At 38.1% G+C, this 16851-nt stretch overlaps 1 protein-coding gene across 1 annotated transcript in view; it reads right to left on the minus strand.

Annotated features, from left to right (window-relative positions):
• Nucleotides 1–16740, minus strand: part of tmie (transmembrane inner ear) — a 56145-nt gene extending 39405 nt beyond the window's left edge. The window contains 4 exon segments of the mRNA XM_056266376.1: nucleotides 2351–2377; nucleotides 2380–2499; nucleotides 3013–3130; nucleotides 16573–16740. Of these exon segments, the coding sequence (XP_056122351.1) occupies nucleotides 2351–2377; nucleotides 2380–2499; nucleotides 3013–3130; nucleotides 16573–16722 (415 nt within the window). The 5' untranslated portion in view covers nucleotides 16723–16740.
• Between the last annotated feature and the right edge of the window lie 111 nt (nucleotides 16741–16851).

The following is a 16851-nucleotide window of genomic DNA, read 5'->3' on the forward strand; positions in this document are numbered from 1 at the left end:
GCTGGTTCCTCTTCTTCTCTGACCACAGCCAGCGGTCCACTACCTCGAGCCTGGACCTGCTCAGAGACGGTGTGTAGCGCTGGGGTTTCCCCGAGAGCTGAACACACACACACACACACAGACGTGAAGAGAGGGAGAAGAACAGAGAGAAGCAGAGGCAGAGATCAAGACCAGGAGACAGACACAGATCTCACACATCAGCTGGAACAACAGATCTGAACTGAAGTCAAGAAACTTATGGAAGAGATGTGTGAAAGGAAAAATGGAAAAGGAAATTTAGTGGCGGCGTTTGGCTTTTTTTAAAGATATCGATCAGGATGGAAATCTGCACACATTTAGTCCACATGGGAAGTGAGTAAGGGAGAAGAACGGGAACAGGACTTTGGGAATAATGAAGTCGTGTCAATGCCATGCTCGGTGAAACAATTATAAGAAACCGCAACAACACATTATTTCTCCCACAGGAGACCACTTCAGTTTGTGTTGAACGCAATGTCAATGCTTCATTATTTTCATTTATATCTGTACCCATCAATAGCTTATGTCTCAATAAAGACATGTCTGCATATGCTGATTAACCATTCACAGCACTATATGTGTGTTTTCATTCAATTATTGAATAGTTTAATGTGGAATATTACACAGTGAGAAAATGGATAATAATGCGATTATGACTTTGCTAAATCAACGCAGCCACCTGACACCAGCCAATCATGAACTCACAGATCAATGTGTTTTTTTGTTTTGTTTTTTGTTTTTTGCAAAACCTTGTGAATTTAAAAGACCAAAATAAACCATAATAAACACTTTCAAAACAGAAGATTATATATATATACTGTATATTGGGAGTACGGCATTACAAGTAATGTGAGTAACTTAATCAGATTACTTTTTTCAAGTAATGCATTACTTTTAAATTTATAACAAAATTTGTGCATTACTTATTTGAAAATTGTGAATTTGCTTTTCCTTCCGCCTGAGGCTTAATTCACTCCTGCTGTGAAAGGGCATTTAGTTTGACCAAAAATATAACTTTTTTTTTGTTATTTAAAAGACATGCAAGCCCAGCTCAGGGGACAAAGAGTAACGCAAAAGCAATATAATGCATTACGTTCCATAAAAAGTAACAAAGTAACGCAATTAGTTACTTTCTAGGGAGTAACGCAATATTGTAAAACATTACAACTTTCCCCAACACTGTATGTGTGTGTGTGTGTCTGTATACAGTATATATATATATATATATATATATTACAAGTAACTTGAGTTACATAATCAGATTACTTTTTTCAAGTAACTAGTATGCATTAATGCATTACTTTTACATTTAGAAAAACATATGTGAGTTCCTTTTTCAGATTAGTAATGCAGACTCCTTCGTTCCCCATGGACTGACATCTGTCCTGTGCTCATGTTGAAGTGCAGAGGTGTGTGTGTGTGTGTGTGTGTGTGTGTGTGTGTGTGTGTGTGTGTGTGTGTGTGTGTGTGTGTGTGTGTGTGTGTGTGTGTGTGTGTGTGTGAACATCATGGGTACTGTAGTGAACATTTACTCATCTCACTTACACAAAAACACATTCAGTATTGCTACAATTAATAAAAGCAGTGAAAAGCAAACTCAGAATATTACGCAAATCTGCAATAATTCATTAAATATGTTAAATTACACAAATGGACTTTATGGATTTAATCTCACTTTATTAACCAATGTCGTTGCTGCTGACCTTCGATGATCCAATTCAACCATACTAATAAGCAAAAGACATGCAAGCCCATCTCAGGGGACAAAGAGTAACGCAAAAGCAATGTAATGCAGCACGTTCCGTTAAAAGTAAAAAAACAACGCAATTAGTTACTTTTTAGGGAGTAACCCAATACTATAACGCATTACTTTTAAAAGTAACTTTCCCCAATGCTGTGTGTGTGTGTGTGTGTGTGTTTATTACACAACTACTGTCAGTATCCTTGTGCATTCAAAAATCTCACTGGATTATTTCAATGAGTGGCACTGACACACTACAGCCGAAGATAGAAATACCTGGCTTAAAACCATTTTTGGGGATGAAAATACTAATGTGCCTAAGACTTTTGCACAGTACTATATATATATATATATATATATATATATATAATGTGTTCTGATTAATTGCTCCAAACCAGTTTCACAAGAATATGTAGGCTACCATTTTTTGAGTTTGTAATTGAGTTTGCAATGTGAAAATCTATGATTTGTATAAAAAAACGTAAGAATGAAGGTCTATCCGTACAATGAGAACATACAAATGAGGTGGTACGAATACACATGTGCAAGCGAGCAGAAGAGCTCCACACACACACACACACACACTCTCACCTCCCGGCACGTCCGTCAGCTCGTTGAGGGGGGCACCGTCTCCAGTGTGTTGGCGTACGTCTTCGCCGCTTGTCTTTGGACGTTCCGAGCCTCGATCTCTTTCTTCGTTCGTGGAATCCGGCATTTGAAGATGCAGCACAGCGTTATTACTGTGAAATGAGGAGGAGAGCTGTGAGATCGCCCCGCACAACAGGCAGCGTCTCAAATCTCTCTGTTGTGGAAATGCTATTTCGCTCTGGGGAAATTTCATTAAATCACTTAATGCGATTCACGACGTGTAAATAATTAAGTGGGTTTTTTTTTACACCCATTTATGGGAATTCTGCATGCAAATTTATGCATAGCTTGCCATTTTTAAACAGGTCACCCAGAAATAAAAATGCTTTCATCATTTGCTCGCCCTCATGTCAATTATAAAAACCAGCCTATTTCTTCTGTGAAACACAAGAGGATTTTTTAATAATATACTGGTTTCTCTTTTGCATGCAGTTACAATAAAAGGAGACTGGAGCTTTCAAGCTACATAAGTGACATTAATGTATCAATAAAAAAGTCTATAAAACGTCCAAGTTATGAGCTCTTTTGTTCCCTTTGGAGCCTTGGCTGAAACATGAGTCATATTGAATGCTTTAAATGTGAGATGAAGACTTTTAGACACTTACTAATTGCTAGGATGAACATGGAGAAAATGCCAATAACCTGCCACAATCGGAGACCCCAAAACACCACAGTTTCTGAGGTGACCGGATCCGGCTTCTTCGGTGGGTCTGTTGGCAGGAGCTGTAGGGGAAAGATACACATGAGAGATGGTTCCCCGCTTCTCTTTATATTCACAGGTAATTGCACCACCTAAATGGAGGGAATGGCAACAATAGCAGTGATTAAGGACAGCAGGGAAGATTTAACCAGCTCTCATATGATCACCGTGTCAAGAAGAGACGCAGAGAAACACTTCAGGCGGGTTGCGGTGCGTTTCTAGACAGAAAGAAGAGGAAAAGTGGCAGTCTGTAAAAAATACATCAGAGAGAGAGAGAGAGTGAGAGAGAGAGAGAGAGATGAGTGAGGAAGAGAGAGAGAGAGAGAGAGAGAGAGAGAGAGAGAGAGAGAGAGAGAGATAGAGAGAGAGAGAGAGAGAGAGCGAGAGGAGAGAGAGATGAGAGAGAGAGAGAGAGACAGAGAGAGAGAGAGAGAGAGAGTGAGAGAGAGAGAGAGAGAGAGAGGAGAGAGAGAGAGAGAGAGAGAGTGAGAGAGTGAGAGAGAGAGAGAGAGAGAGAGAGAAGAGAGAGAGAGAGGAGAGACAGAGAGAGAGAGAGAGAGAGAGAGAGAGAGAGAAGAGAGAGAGAGAGAGAGAGAAGAGAGAGAGAGAGAGAGAGAGACCTCTAAACTCGTATAATTTTGAAGGATCGGTTTCAGTAGCAACCCTGTGAGTGTATTTTAAAATATTTTTTTCATCCTTAATAATATCATGTTTTCTTGTTCTTGTAATGTTTGCCATTGATGTTCAAACTTATTTTTTATGGGGTTTCATGGAATATTTGTCTTCACAAATAAGAGGTATCTCAATTTCGAGATTTTAGTAACAATGTTTCTACTTTTTTTACTTCCTGAACTTTTTTGGACACATTCTACTGTACATTAATAGAAAACACCAGCGTTTCACTGAAAATCGCTGATATTAGTGTTGTAATAAATGGCTATAACTTGCTTAGGGATTGTTACATGTAGACAAAATTTTCATCTGGAAATCTAGAATATCCAAGTAAAACTTTCTAAAGATAAAATCCAAAACTTCAGGAGGTTTTGTTTGAGTTGAATAAAAGAAAACCTTACAAATTTGCTGACGTTTTTCTTAAATCTGGTAAATTCATCCATTCTAAAACAAAATAAATGTAAAATTGGGAATTTAAATGAGCTAGATTGAAACTTGAAGTTCTCCTGTTTAAAATGACATATGGCACTTGATGCCGACGGCTGTAATGGGTTAAATGTTCTCTTTAATGGTTAACTAACATGAACTAACCATGAGCAATACATTTGTTACAGTATTTATTAATCTTTGTTAATGTTAGTTAATAAAAAATACAGTTGTTCATTGTTTGTTCATGTTAGTTCACAGTGCATTAACTAATGTTAACAAGATTTTAATAAAGTATTAGTGAATGTTGAAATTAACATTAACAAAGATTAATAAATGCTGTATAAGTGCAGTTCATGCTAACTAATAACTAATGTTAACTAATGAACCTTATTGTAAAGTGTTACCAAATAACTAAAACTGAAATAAAATTAATAAAAACTAGAGATTTTTTTTTTTTTACTATAATAGCGTAATAGCATCTCAACGACAGTAGAATAACTCTGAAATCGAGCATGAGTTCGTTTGAAGAGCATCTCTTGAGTGTTTTCAGGCTCATGTGTGACAGCAGCTCTAAGCTGAGAGTTTGTTTCCAGCGTTTCAATAATTCACCAGGTTTGTGTCCTACACAGAGCGCTAGTGGACGTATCCGGTCAGTGTTGACATCTGATTAGCTGTCCGAGTCCCTCAGCACGGGTTATCACTGCACATCTTCTGTCAGAGTCTGCACTATTACAGACAGGCTTCACTCCACTGCTCTCCAGTCTCCATCTGTGAGGCCTTGCTGGTACAAAGCTTTTCACTGAGGGAACTTTCCGTCTTCATGCAACTGTATTGTCCACATCAAAATTGATGTAGCTGGTCATACAACGACTGTGTGTTTGCCATCACAATGTGACTCAAGACATGTCACTTCAAGAACATCTGGAGCCCAGTTCCTCAGTTCTGGTGTGACAAGCAGATGCTAGTCTCATATGAGGAATGAGGATGAGATGTCATGCACCAACATGATTATAGCTTCGAGTTATATGGCCTTTTGACACATGCACACTGCATTTTGACACATAGGCTACTGAATAAAACCATAGAGGCCACCCCAAGTCTCTAAAGCTGTATTTCCTTCCAAAGTTGCGAATTTAACTTGTGCACAAACTGGAATATGGCATAAAACATTTCCGAATAGAGCATCATTTCCATCCGATGTGTTCAAGAGAACAAAATCATCACTTGGGAACATTGGTGCAAAATATCTGTTATGCAGAAATGGAAGTTTCTGCAATCCGGAAAGAAACTGTTTCTTTTTTCCTCCATCATAAATGAGTGTTGGTAAATGGTAAATGGACTGCATTTATATAGCGCTTTCACAGACCCAATGGCCACAAAAGCACTTTACAATTTGCCTCACATTCACCCATTCACTCACTCATTCATACACCGACGGGCGTGTTTTCGCAGACGAAACCCAATAAACGCTCTCATTTGAGATGCTGTGATGCGATTGGTCCGCTGGTTAGTCCAGTCATCCAATCACAGCCTCTGATCAGGCAAAGTCACATTAGTTTTACATCAAGGGATTTATTCAATCAGCCTGATTTCATGAAAATGCGTCTCGGCACGCGTTGTGTTTATCGTGCATTTTATTCGCAAAAATTAGTTTTTACGTGCATATGATACGCAGTTTTCGCGTGCATTTGATACGCACTTTATTGCGTGTAATACACACGCACCCCACACCACTAATCCTACCGAAACGTATAATACACACGCACCCGACACCACTACTAAACCTACCCATGCGTATCCCTATGCACGTAAAAACTCATTTTCGCGTATAAATTGCACGATAAACACAATGCGTGCTCTAGAGACTCATTTAGTGTGATCGGGTTGATTCAATAAATGTGTTTCCAATGCCGTCTCATTGGATAAAACTATTATCCGCCTCAATTTAGCACATTTATTTAATTTATGCAAATCTTGCCATTTTGATTCAATTTTATTTGCATAAAATTTGGATGGAAAACATAGGTTATAATGTTCTGTAAGTCAAGTCAGGTTTATTTGCATAGCACTTTTCATCAAAGCAGCTTTACAGAAAATCACGAGGTTAATGTTTATAATATCTTCATATCTTCACGCCTTATAGTCACATTTAGCAGATTCGAGCTGGGCGATAATATAGTTTACAGATAATCAAGCAGGTGAGATTTGCTTTATAGTAAATATATATATCATATGTTACATGAATATCCAACTTTAGCACATTTCTCCTCAACAAGCTTCACAATCAAATCATTCATGTCTGTCGTGTAAAAGGTGCATTATAAAGTTTAATATTTAGAGTAAAGGGTTAAGTGTCACCATGAAATGGCGAGGCTTGCCTCAGTGCTAATAATTAGCATCGACTTAAACCATTAGTATTTGGTATTGACTGATTAGAGTGATATTTTTGCTAGATAAAGGGTAACGTTTCCTATCACTAAGGCTGGAGATAGCAGATAAAAGTAAATTACTATTGATGTCTCAGTGTTATTCAATAAAGCCTGAGATTTCCACATGTCTCCTGCTGTGTCGCATCGACTGAGAGAGAGCTGAAAGCCCATTCAGACATTCAGAGCTCGGCAGCTGTTTCGGTCCGGTCTGAGCAGAGACTAACACATGCAGAAACTCTTCAATGCGTATATATATATACAGATATCTTGGCCAGAAACTGAAACTCACAGTAATACCATCAGAGTGGAGTGCCTCAGGGGTTTGTGCTGAGCCCATTCCTGTCCCGAACCGCTAATATTTGATGTAACGGGTGGAATAATACGAATATAATAATTATTATATGGAATATTTATATATATAATATGTACGTGGTCATTTACGGTGCAGGTTGGGAATCAATAGACATGGTCGGACTTTGGGTCTGATACAAGTTTGACTGTTGATTTCACAAACATTTGACCTTAAATTTGATTAAAAAATACAAAAGCATTGTGTTTGGATCAAACTCTCAATTTAAATCCAAACCAGAGTTAGTTCTGCCTGTAAGAGTATGCCTTAAGACACAAGACTTCTTGGAGTTATATTAGACACCAGGCTTAAGTGGTCATTAAGAGATGCGCAAATTTTGGTAACGCTTTATTTTACAGTGTCCTTGTTACACGTTGCATTGTAGTAATTACTATAAATTATCCATAATTACATGCAACTAGCCCTTAACCAACCGATTTTCCTAAATCTAACCTAATAGTAAGTACATGTAGTAAATTAATATTACTCAGCAGCACTTAAACGAATAATTACAATGTAATTCAGACATCTTAAAATAAAAGTGTGTAACCAACCTTTTTTTTACCCCAAACATTGCATTGTGCAAACAATGGTTCTTACTTGCTTAGATTACTCTCCAGTGGTCGAGTGCATCACGTAAAGACTTGGAATAATTTCAATTAGTCCAGAATAGAGCCGCAAGACTCACTTTAAACCCTAATAGACGGACTAATTTAATAAGAGTGCACACAACTTTAGGTTGGCCACTGGGGAAGGATAGGACGATTGTGTCCCTGCTTTGTTTTATGAGAACTGTTTCAGTGTCTGCAGTTCCTAATGTCCTGTACTGCCAACTTTTGTATAGAAGTAGAAGTCTTCATTGTAATACCAGACAGGCATCAAAGGGATGTTTTTACTTACTCTTTCATAAGCCATTGCAAAACAAAGGACTGTATGGAATGAAAATATGGAATGACTTGCCGTCGGATATTACATATAAAACGAGGTTTAAAAAAATATTTAAAGGAATATTTAAAGGGGTGGTTGATTATGATTTCACTTTTCTAACTTTAGTTAGTGTGTAATGTTGCTGTTTGAGCATAAACAACATCTACAAAGTTACAACGCTCAAAGTTCAAAGCAAAGGGAGATATTTAAGATATCGTTTTTAAGGACTACAACAAACGGCTGGTCGACTACACGAGCTTCGTCCCGGGTTAGTGACATCACAAACCCTAAGATTTACATAAACCCCGCCCCCGGGAACACAGTCCATGTTGAGGAGAGGAAGAGCTGTTGTAGTCGAGCACATTTGTGAGTCAGCTCAAACTGTAGCATCCTCTTTCACATGCAATAGAAAGTCACTCTGTGTGTATCTCACAACAGTTCCTATACAAGCGATTTATAGATTACCATGACAGAATATGCTAATTGAAGATAGTTAACTCCATATTAGCAACATAAATTCATCAACTAACCATTCAGAGATGTCCTGTTGCTTCTACATGGTGTCACTTCTTCTTAGTCTCTCCATCTTTGTCCGACTCCGGTTTAAACATAAAAGGCAGAACAGTTTCTGACATTTTAGCGTGTGTCTGCGTGAGGTAATCGGAGCTGCTAACACACACACACTTGAAGCTCCGCCCACTGTGCCGGGAGCTGCAGCTCATTTGCATTTAAAGGGCCAGACACACAGCGTTTTTGCTAACCCTCAAAAAGTGACAACTTTAACATGCTATATAAAAATATCTGTGGGGTATTTTGAGCTAAAACGTCACACACACACTCTGGGGACATCAGAGATTTATTTTACATCTTGTGAAAAGGGCATTATACCACCCCTTTAATGGCACAATATTTTAATATCACAATAGTAAATTGTTGATTTTGAAATTGGAATGAATTTGGGGTTTATATGCTTTATTGACTGGACTTTTATTGTTGTTGAATAATGTAGATCTGTATTTTTACCCAGGAAGACGTAGTGGCTAATAGAGATCCAAATAAACAAACAGAAACTAAAATAGCCAAGACTCTTTGGACTCAGTCCGGTACCACGGATAGGCAGCTGCTTTCAAGCGGTCCCTGGCTCTTTGTGTTCACGCTCTGAAGACCGTCAAAGGTTTCTAATTACAATGTGGTTTGCAGCGTTGAGCATTGTAGCCAATTGCACCGCAACGGAAGTGATTGACAGCTTCAGTAGCTAATAAGTAAGTGGTCTGTGCTCGCTTTCTGTATATAATCTATTCTCAATTGACCTATCGGTGAGCCCCGCTCCCCTTAGTTACTGTTGCTAACTAGGACAAACAAACAGAGATGCTAACCGTCGCTGTCAGTGTGAAAACCGTGTCCCAGGATGTTTTGGATACATTTTGGACAACCTCTTTTCAAGGAGATTTCAAGCGTTACTTAAATATGGCTTGGAGGGATATATAAAAATACATATTTTAACTTTTCTTTAAATGCCATTCAATGGATTAAATCTTACTTGGACTCAAGAAAACAGTGTGTTAATATTAACAATGTCAAATCGTCTTTTCTAGATGTCCCCGTTGGTGTACCTCAAGGGTCCATACTCGGCCCCTTATTATTTTCTTTAAATAATAAATGACCTTCCAAACACTTGTGTTGATGTTGAATTTCAAATGTATGTTGATGACGCAGTGCAAAAAGTGTTCAAGGGACATCCTGACCTCCGCTCTGGTCCCTGTAAATGAATGGCTTTTTAAATCCGGTCTGCTACTCAATACTAAAAAAAAAACAGTTTGTATGATGTTCACTAAACAGTCCCGCGGTGTATTTCTGGTGTATCTTTAAGAGGAGAAGAATTAGAAATCGTCTCGGAATTTAAGTACCTTGGTGTGACCCTTGATTCCACATTAAGTTTTAAAAAACATGTAAAAAGAATATCGAGTACAGTAAAATTTAATTTACGAAATTTTAAACAAATTCATCAATTTATTCCATTTGGGGCTGCCAAAGTGTTTTTACATTCTATGATTTTATCACATATCGAATATTGTTGTACAAGTTGGACTTTGACCGGTATGAACACACTCAAATCAATAGAATAGAAATGCCTTAAAAGTCTTTGATAAAAAGCCAATGTCCTTTCATATTTGTAATATTTCACAAAAACATAATCTACTGAGCATAGAAAATGTTAAACATTTTAAAGTGTTAAATGGATTAGCCCCGCCTCCCATGTCGGACTTCTTTAAACCAAAGACTCCCAGTGGTGCCAGGACACGGGCCTCCGCTAGAGGAGACTGTTCCTCTTAGAAGAACAACAATCCTCTGTCCGTGAAGGCCTGGAAGTTATGAGTATCGCCATAACTGTCAGGGAATGCCCCTCATTTTCTGTATTTAAAACCAAACTCAAAGTGTGGCTTAAAGCAAACCAGTCTTGTGACCATTAAGTGATTCTTTTTTTATTTCTGTTATTACATTTTTGTCATTTTGTATGTTATAATCTCTGACTTTCTGTAATTTGTAGCCCTGTGGCTATAATCCGGCATGTTTATGTCTGTCAATGCAGATGCAGATGTTCATTAATGTGCATTCCCTATCAAATAAATAAATAAATAAAATAAAAGACAATCGCAGGCTCGAACTCCTGCATTTCGGAGAAGGAGAATTCGCGTCTGTGTGCAAGGCATTTTCCCGAAGTATGTTTCAAGAACTTGAGACGGTAGTGGGTTTAGTCCAAGTCCTACATTCGTCAGACACGGCTGTGTACACAGTTGGGACGTCGACGAATGTGAAGGAAAGTAAAACGAATTAACTTGTTAACTAGAAAGAATCATGTAACGGTTTTAGATGGATGTTCTGACATTTAAGTTGTTTCATTTGTCCAATAGCCACTTACATGAGATGTTGGATGCCTTCAACAATATTGCGAACAAATAAGAATTGTAAATTTGTGTTGGCTGTAAAGTCGATGAATGCCGGTTATTGTCACGACAGTTGTTACGGCGGGTCAACAACGGTTAGAAAATGAGTTTTCCCACTGGGACAGGTGGAGATGCTCTCGAGGGTGACCTTGACCATGAGAGCAATCCTCCACAACCGACAACTGCCATTCAGATCTGCCTCCATTTTGTTAGCCAAACGATCCAATCAACTCCCGACGGACCAAATCAAGCCCCGCCCTGCATTTCTTTATCATTTCAGAAGCCGCTTCACTCGGATATACGTCACAATAGGGGGGAAAAAGCTTCAGTTTCATGGCGACTTTAAAAAAACTCCAAATCTACATGAATTACTACTACAAATCCCCCATACACAAAACACACTAGTGGACCATTGTGGAAGGACAGAAATATCACTGAATCATACAAATATTGATGTTTAAATGTCATAATATAGTCATCCCATAAATGTGTTTAGTAGTGCTGTCAAATCAATTAATCACATCTAACATAAAAGTTTGTGTGTTTATATAATATGTGTGTGTAGCTGTGTACATACGGTGTATATGTATGCATTTACAGTATATATACTGTAAATGCATACATATATATACGTATGTATACACACACATATTATATGAACACACACACACACACACACACACTGTATAAACAAAAATGTTTATGTTAGATGCAATTAATGACAGCACTAGTATTTAGATATACAGGTGAAACTCGAAAAACTAGAATATCGTGTATAAATAATTATAAAGTTATAATATAATTTTGATGATTTGCGGCTTATGAAAACCCCAAATTCAAAATCTCAGAAAATTAGAATATTACATAAAATCAATTTAAAAAAAAGGATTTTAAATACAGAAATGTCGGCCCTCTGAAAAGTATAATCATGCACATGTATAGTTATATATATATATTAGTTTCACCTTTTAATTTGAATTACTGAAATAGCCTACATGAATTGTTGCACGATATTCTCATTTTTCGAGTTTCACCTGTAGATCTGTGACACCTGTGGTCAGGAGAAGTAAAGCTTATCCTAATATTTATATATGTTTTTAAGATACAACCTCTGAATCTCTATTGTTCTCAAGGCTACGGCTCGACCATCTTCTCCTCATATTGATTAGCAATGCTTATAATATAGACAAACAACTGCACTAACCAGTTGTGAAATGAAAAAGCCACTAAAAACCACAACTTGTGCTTTTATTTGAACAAATATCTCTTAAGAATGAAGGGTTTTTGAGTGAAACACGTAGGTCTGACTCATGTTTTAGGGCTGTGGGGTTTAAAGATGCATTGGCTCCCTCAGTGTTGTTGACAGCCACTCGATCATGAGACGCAGCCCGTCTGCTTCAGTACATCATATATTGATATTTCTCTTAATGTACTTCATGTCCCTTCTCTTCTATCCTTCAGACAAATAAAACTGTTGACTCTTATTTGAGGTCCAATCCTTCACATCTCGAGACAAGCAGCGAGCAGAGACATCAGCACAGAGAAATCACATGTATTTAAACGTGTTCGTGTGTATATTAAATAGCATGAAGAGCTTGTTCTTCCAGCATTACATGATATGATATAAACACAGACTCCCTGCAGCCGATTGAAGAAGAAATCCCTTTGATCACTTATAAATATGTCTAATATGCTGCTGTTTTCCCCTTCGCCTGCTGAGCCAACATGTTCCCAAACCATGAGTGTGTGCTCCTTAAGATGTGTCATGTAGGAATTAAACATTGTAGAAATTGGCGGCTCCTGGTAATTGACCCTGTGATGAGTGTTTAATAAGCAGAAAAACACTGCGTCTGATGCCTGCTGATATTATTATCAGTTATGAGTGTAAACTGGCTATCTTTTGCCGGATGTGTGTGAGAACAGCTGAAGTTGTGTTTGCTGAAGTTGAGTTATCTATTTTTTTATTTTTGCTTTGTTTTTATAGACTCTAAAGAATGCTGGGTTAAAAAAAAATCGGGTCGTTTTAACAATTATGTCAAAATGAGGTCGTTTTGGTTTGTTTTGACCCAGCTGCGTTGGATTATGCTTTTTTATTTTTGAACTGTTTAAAAAATGACTGTACTGCTGGGTTATAATTTTCTAAATGAACCCGAAATGGGTTGTACATTAAAATCCCTTTAACACGTGGTACAACACAAGCAACCATAATCAAAACGGTGAAATTTACTAATAAGCAAGAACACCTAAAAATGTAGAAAAATAGGTTATAGGCTAAAGTCACGGAGAAACACACACACTGAAACCCGGTAATAAACAGAATAAACCGTGTAAACCATTAAACCATTCCTGCTTTTTCAGTCCTGTTCAGCAGTCATTCACATCTCACTTTAGTTTCTGCTGTTTTCCACACATATTCCTGACCTGAGCGCCAAAACATTCGCAAACAAACCCCACATTTATACGTCTTTCATTGAATGTCTCAGTCAGATGTTTTTTACATGTTATACTACTTGTTTCAGAAAGTAGTAAGAAAGTGTTTTTTCTTTAAATGGACCAATTTTCCTTAAAGAAATAATAATCTAAAACTCATACATTGTTGGCCATTGAAAATCAAACAGTGGCAATGTCATTGAATTATTTGCACACTGAATGGCTACTGATCTTTTTTGTTATTGCTATTCTCTTTTGTAAATGACGATCATGAAACACCAATGATGACCCTTAACTTTTCTAAAGGATTACATTCTGATACATCAGGATCTCTGAGCTGAGAGAGTGAGTGGAGGCGGGGCTCATTTGCATATTCATAGAACCGAGTATACTAAATGAGGCAAAGGTGTCGAGTTACATTCAAGATATTTTTATGTTGGAAGTTTTTTTTTGTTTTTTTAAATATGTAATTTTGGTGATCAAAGATGAGTTTTAAGGGATACAATTATGTATTCAGTGAGTGGCACTAAAAACACGTTCAGTTTTATCTGAAACAGACGAGCGTTGTATCATGTTGGTTGTATGTATCGCACCAGTTTGGAATTGAAATGTCCGGTGAGTGAGTGTTGCTATAAGGTTCATTCGTGTTTGAAAATAACGTAACACCTACACTAAACCCTAAACACACCCGACAGTGTTAACAAAAGCAAACGGGAGATTAAAAAATCCATTTGCTGATGCAACCGTGCCATTCCAGCTTGGTTTCTCATGTGCCGACTGGTGTCGCCCAGACCCGAGCGCTTCACACCACGAGTGCACCGCTGTACCAGCTGAGCCACTGAGCAGGTTTACTTCATCACACACACACACACACACACACACACACACATGGAGCTGCTTACGGGATGCAGATGTCATGGGCTATGGGTATTGTGCAAGGAACCGCACAGAAATAACTCTTTATTAATCGATAATATGCCCCTGTAATCATAATTAGTGTGAGAAGCGATCCAAGTGTTTGTTGTTTAACTGCCTGTAGTGTCAGTTCGACTGGAAACTGCAGTGATTTGTATGTATTATGGCAACGGCATCTCACATAGTCTGACGGCAGGTAAATTAAACAATAAATAAATGACTTTCGAGTTATTCATTACAAAAGTGTGCATTAAATATGCTAAACATGGACGCTTGAACATGCGCTTGACACACATTTGAGCTTCTTCTTTTCCTTTCAATGGCGGTGGGCAAACCGACTTGAATCTGCACACCGCCACCTAGTGCACGACCCCGGCACGACAGCTGCTGTCCAATAAAGGATCGAGCCGAGGATAACTGAGGGCCAGGCTTAGACAGATCAGTTAAAACAGGCCGATACCTATCCTTCAGAATAAATAAATACGAATACAATGGTAACACTTTACTTGAAGGTGTGTGCATAAGACTGACATGACACATGCATGTTTATGACAACTGTCATTAAATGTCATTCGCTCAATTATGACATTTTTATTGCAAATATGACATTGTTTGAGATGTCTTTGTTATGACACCTTGACATTACTAAGACAACACAACCTGTCATAAATATGTCATAAACATGACATAGCAGATTAATCATCAAACTTAAGAAAGCACTTAGCTTTATGGGTTAACATTACATTAAACTGTCAGGTGGTTGGTTTTGACATTGGCTGTCATGAGGCATTATAACTGTTTAATGACAAATTCAATGTGTACCACTGTAGTTGAGGTCAAGAAAAATATTCATGACACAGTTATAATGGACTCATGACAGCCAATGTCAACACCAACCACATGACAGTTTAATGTAATGTTAACCCATAAAGCTAAGTGCTTTCTTAAGTTTGATGATTAATCTGCTATGTCATGTTTATGACATATTTATGACAGGTTGTGTTGTCTTAGTAATGTCAAGTTGTCATAACAAAGACACTGACAGGTTATGATGTATTGGTTTATGTCAAGGTGTCATAACAAAGACATCTCAAACAATGTCATATTTGCATTAAAAAATGTCATAATTGAGCGAATGACACTTAATGAGAGTTGTCATAAACATGCATAAAACCTCCATGTGTCATGTCATGATTATGAAGGTGTCATGTCAGTCTTATGCACACCCCTTCAAGTAAAGTGTTACCGATACAATTCCTGAACACAATCTCATACTGTGTCGCACTGAAACAAGCACACCATACAATTCATCATGCCGTTTCATTAAGACTTTAATTTTTACGTTATGGGTTTGTTCAAATCTATAAAAGTAAGTAAAATAGTAATTTTCTTAGCAATTACAACAATAATTGAGGGGCAACTCTGTTCCGAAGTAAGAAAGATGCTGTGTTAATGTGTCGATGTGGCTAAAGACCTTCGAAGTTTAAAACAGCCGTTATCCATTTCTCCTATTCCTTTAGTTTCTTTGAAAAAAGAAACATGAATGATGCTCTATGTTTGCTATGCACATCATGAGTCTCTCTATTCATTATCCATCAGCTGTTCTGGGAACTGTGAGGAAGTGACCTTTCCTGAAACTGAGCTCTAAAGTCCCTGAACTCACGCTTTTCTCTGAGGTTCATCATCTGGGTGGACTGTTGGAAATAAATTGCTCCTTGGTTGCTTCAATTTACTTTTTTTTTTTTTCAGGCAAGGAATCGTCGTTTTGTCTGACAGACCCAACACAGTGCACTACTGCACTTAGCTTTTTAATAGCTATATAAATAAACAGCGGCGTTTGACTGTCAATAATTTTTTTTTAAATAACATAAACACTAACTAAGGTCTAATTCTCACTATTAACTATGACTTTTCCCCCAATAAACCCTTACTGCTTATTAATAGTAAGGTAGTTTAGCAATGGGATTAAGGGATGTAGAATATGATCATGCAGTTATGAATGTGTAGTTAGAGAAATTGGTCACACTTTAGGTCCAAATCTCACAATTAACGACGACTTTTCCCTCAATAAACTCCTAATTACTATTAATAGTAAGGCATAGCTATGGGAATAAGGCATTAATATGTGCTTCATAAGTACTAATAAACAGCCAATATGCATGCTAATAAGCAACTAGTTAATAGTGAGAATTGGACCCTGAACTAAAGAGTTGCCAAGACACCTAGAGCAGGACTAGATGCATTCTTAACCTCATCACTGCCATTGTGTCTGTCAATGCGTCCAGTGCCATAAAACTGAGCCGCTCACGCTAGCCTGTCCGACACAAAGAGAACCGCAGCGACAGGGCCACAACACCGAGCACTCCTACCTCTGGGTCTGGAATCTGTGCCGCGGCGCTGAAGACGTGGTGTGAGATCAACACCGCCGCTACGCTCATCAGCAGCGGCACGAGGGTTAGCGGCGGATGATGCCCAGGCCCCTCGATCGCCATCTTCCCTCTTCTTCTCCCGCGCCTCATCCCTCCCCCGGCTGCTTCTGCCCCGACAACTGCGCTCCACCACAATAGTGCAGGTGATTGATAGTGGATCGGTGGGAAACGTCCAGCGCCTCCCCTGCATTAACACCGCTCTGGTGTCTTCAGTCGCAC

Source organism: Rhinichthys klamathensis, unplaced genomic scaffold (assembly GCF_029890125.1).
Source record: "Rhinichthys klamathensis goyatoka isolate OS25496 unplaced genomic scaffold, OSU_Roscu_1.1 h1tg000011l_1, whole genome shotgun sequence".
Classification (NCBI taxonomy): Eukaryota; Metazoa; Chordata; class Actinopteri; order Cypriniformes; family Leuciscidae; genus Rhinichthys; species Rhinichthys klamathensis.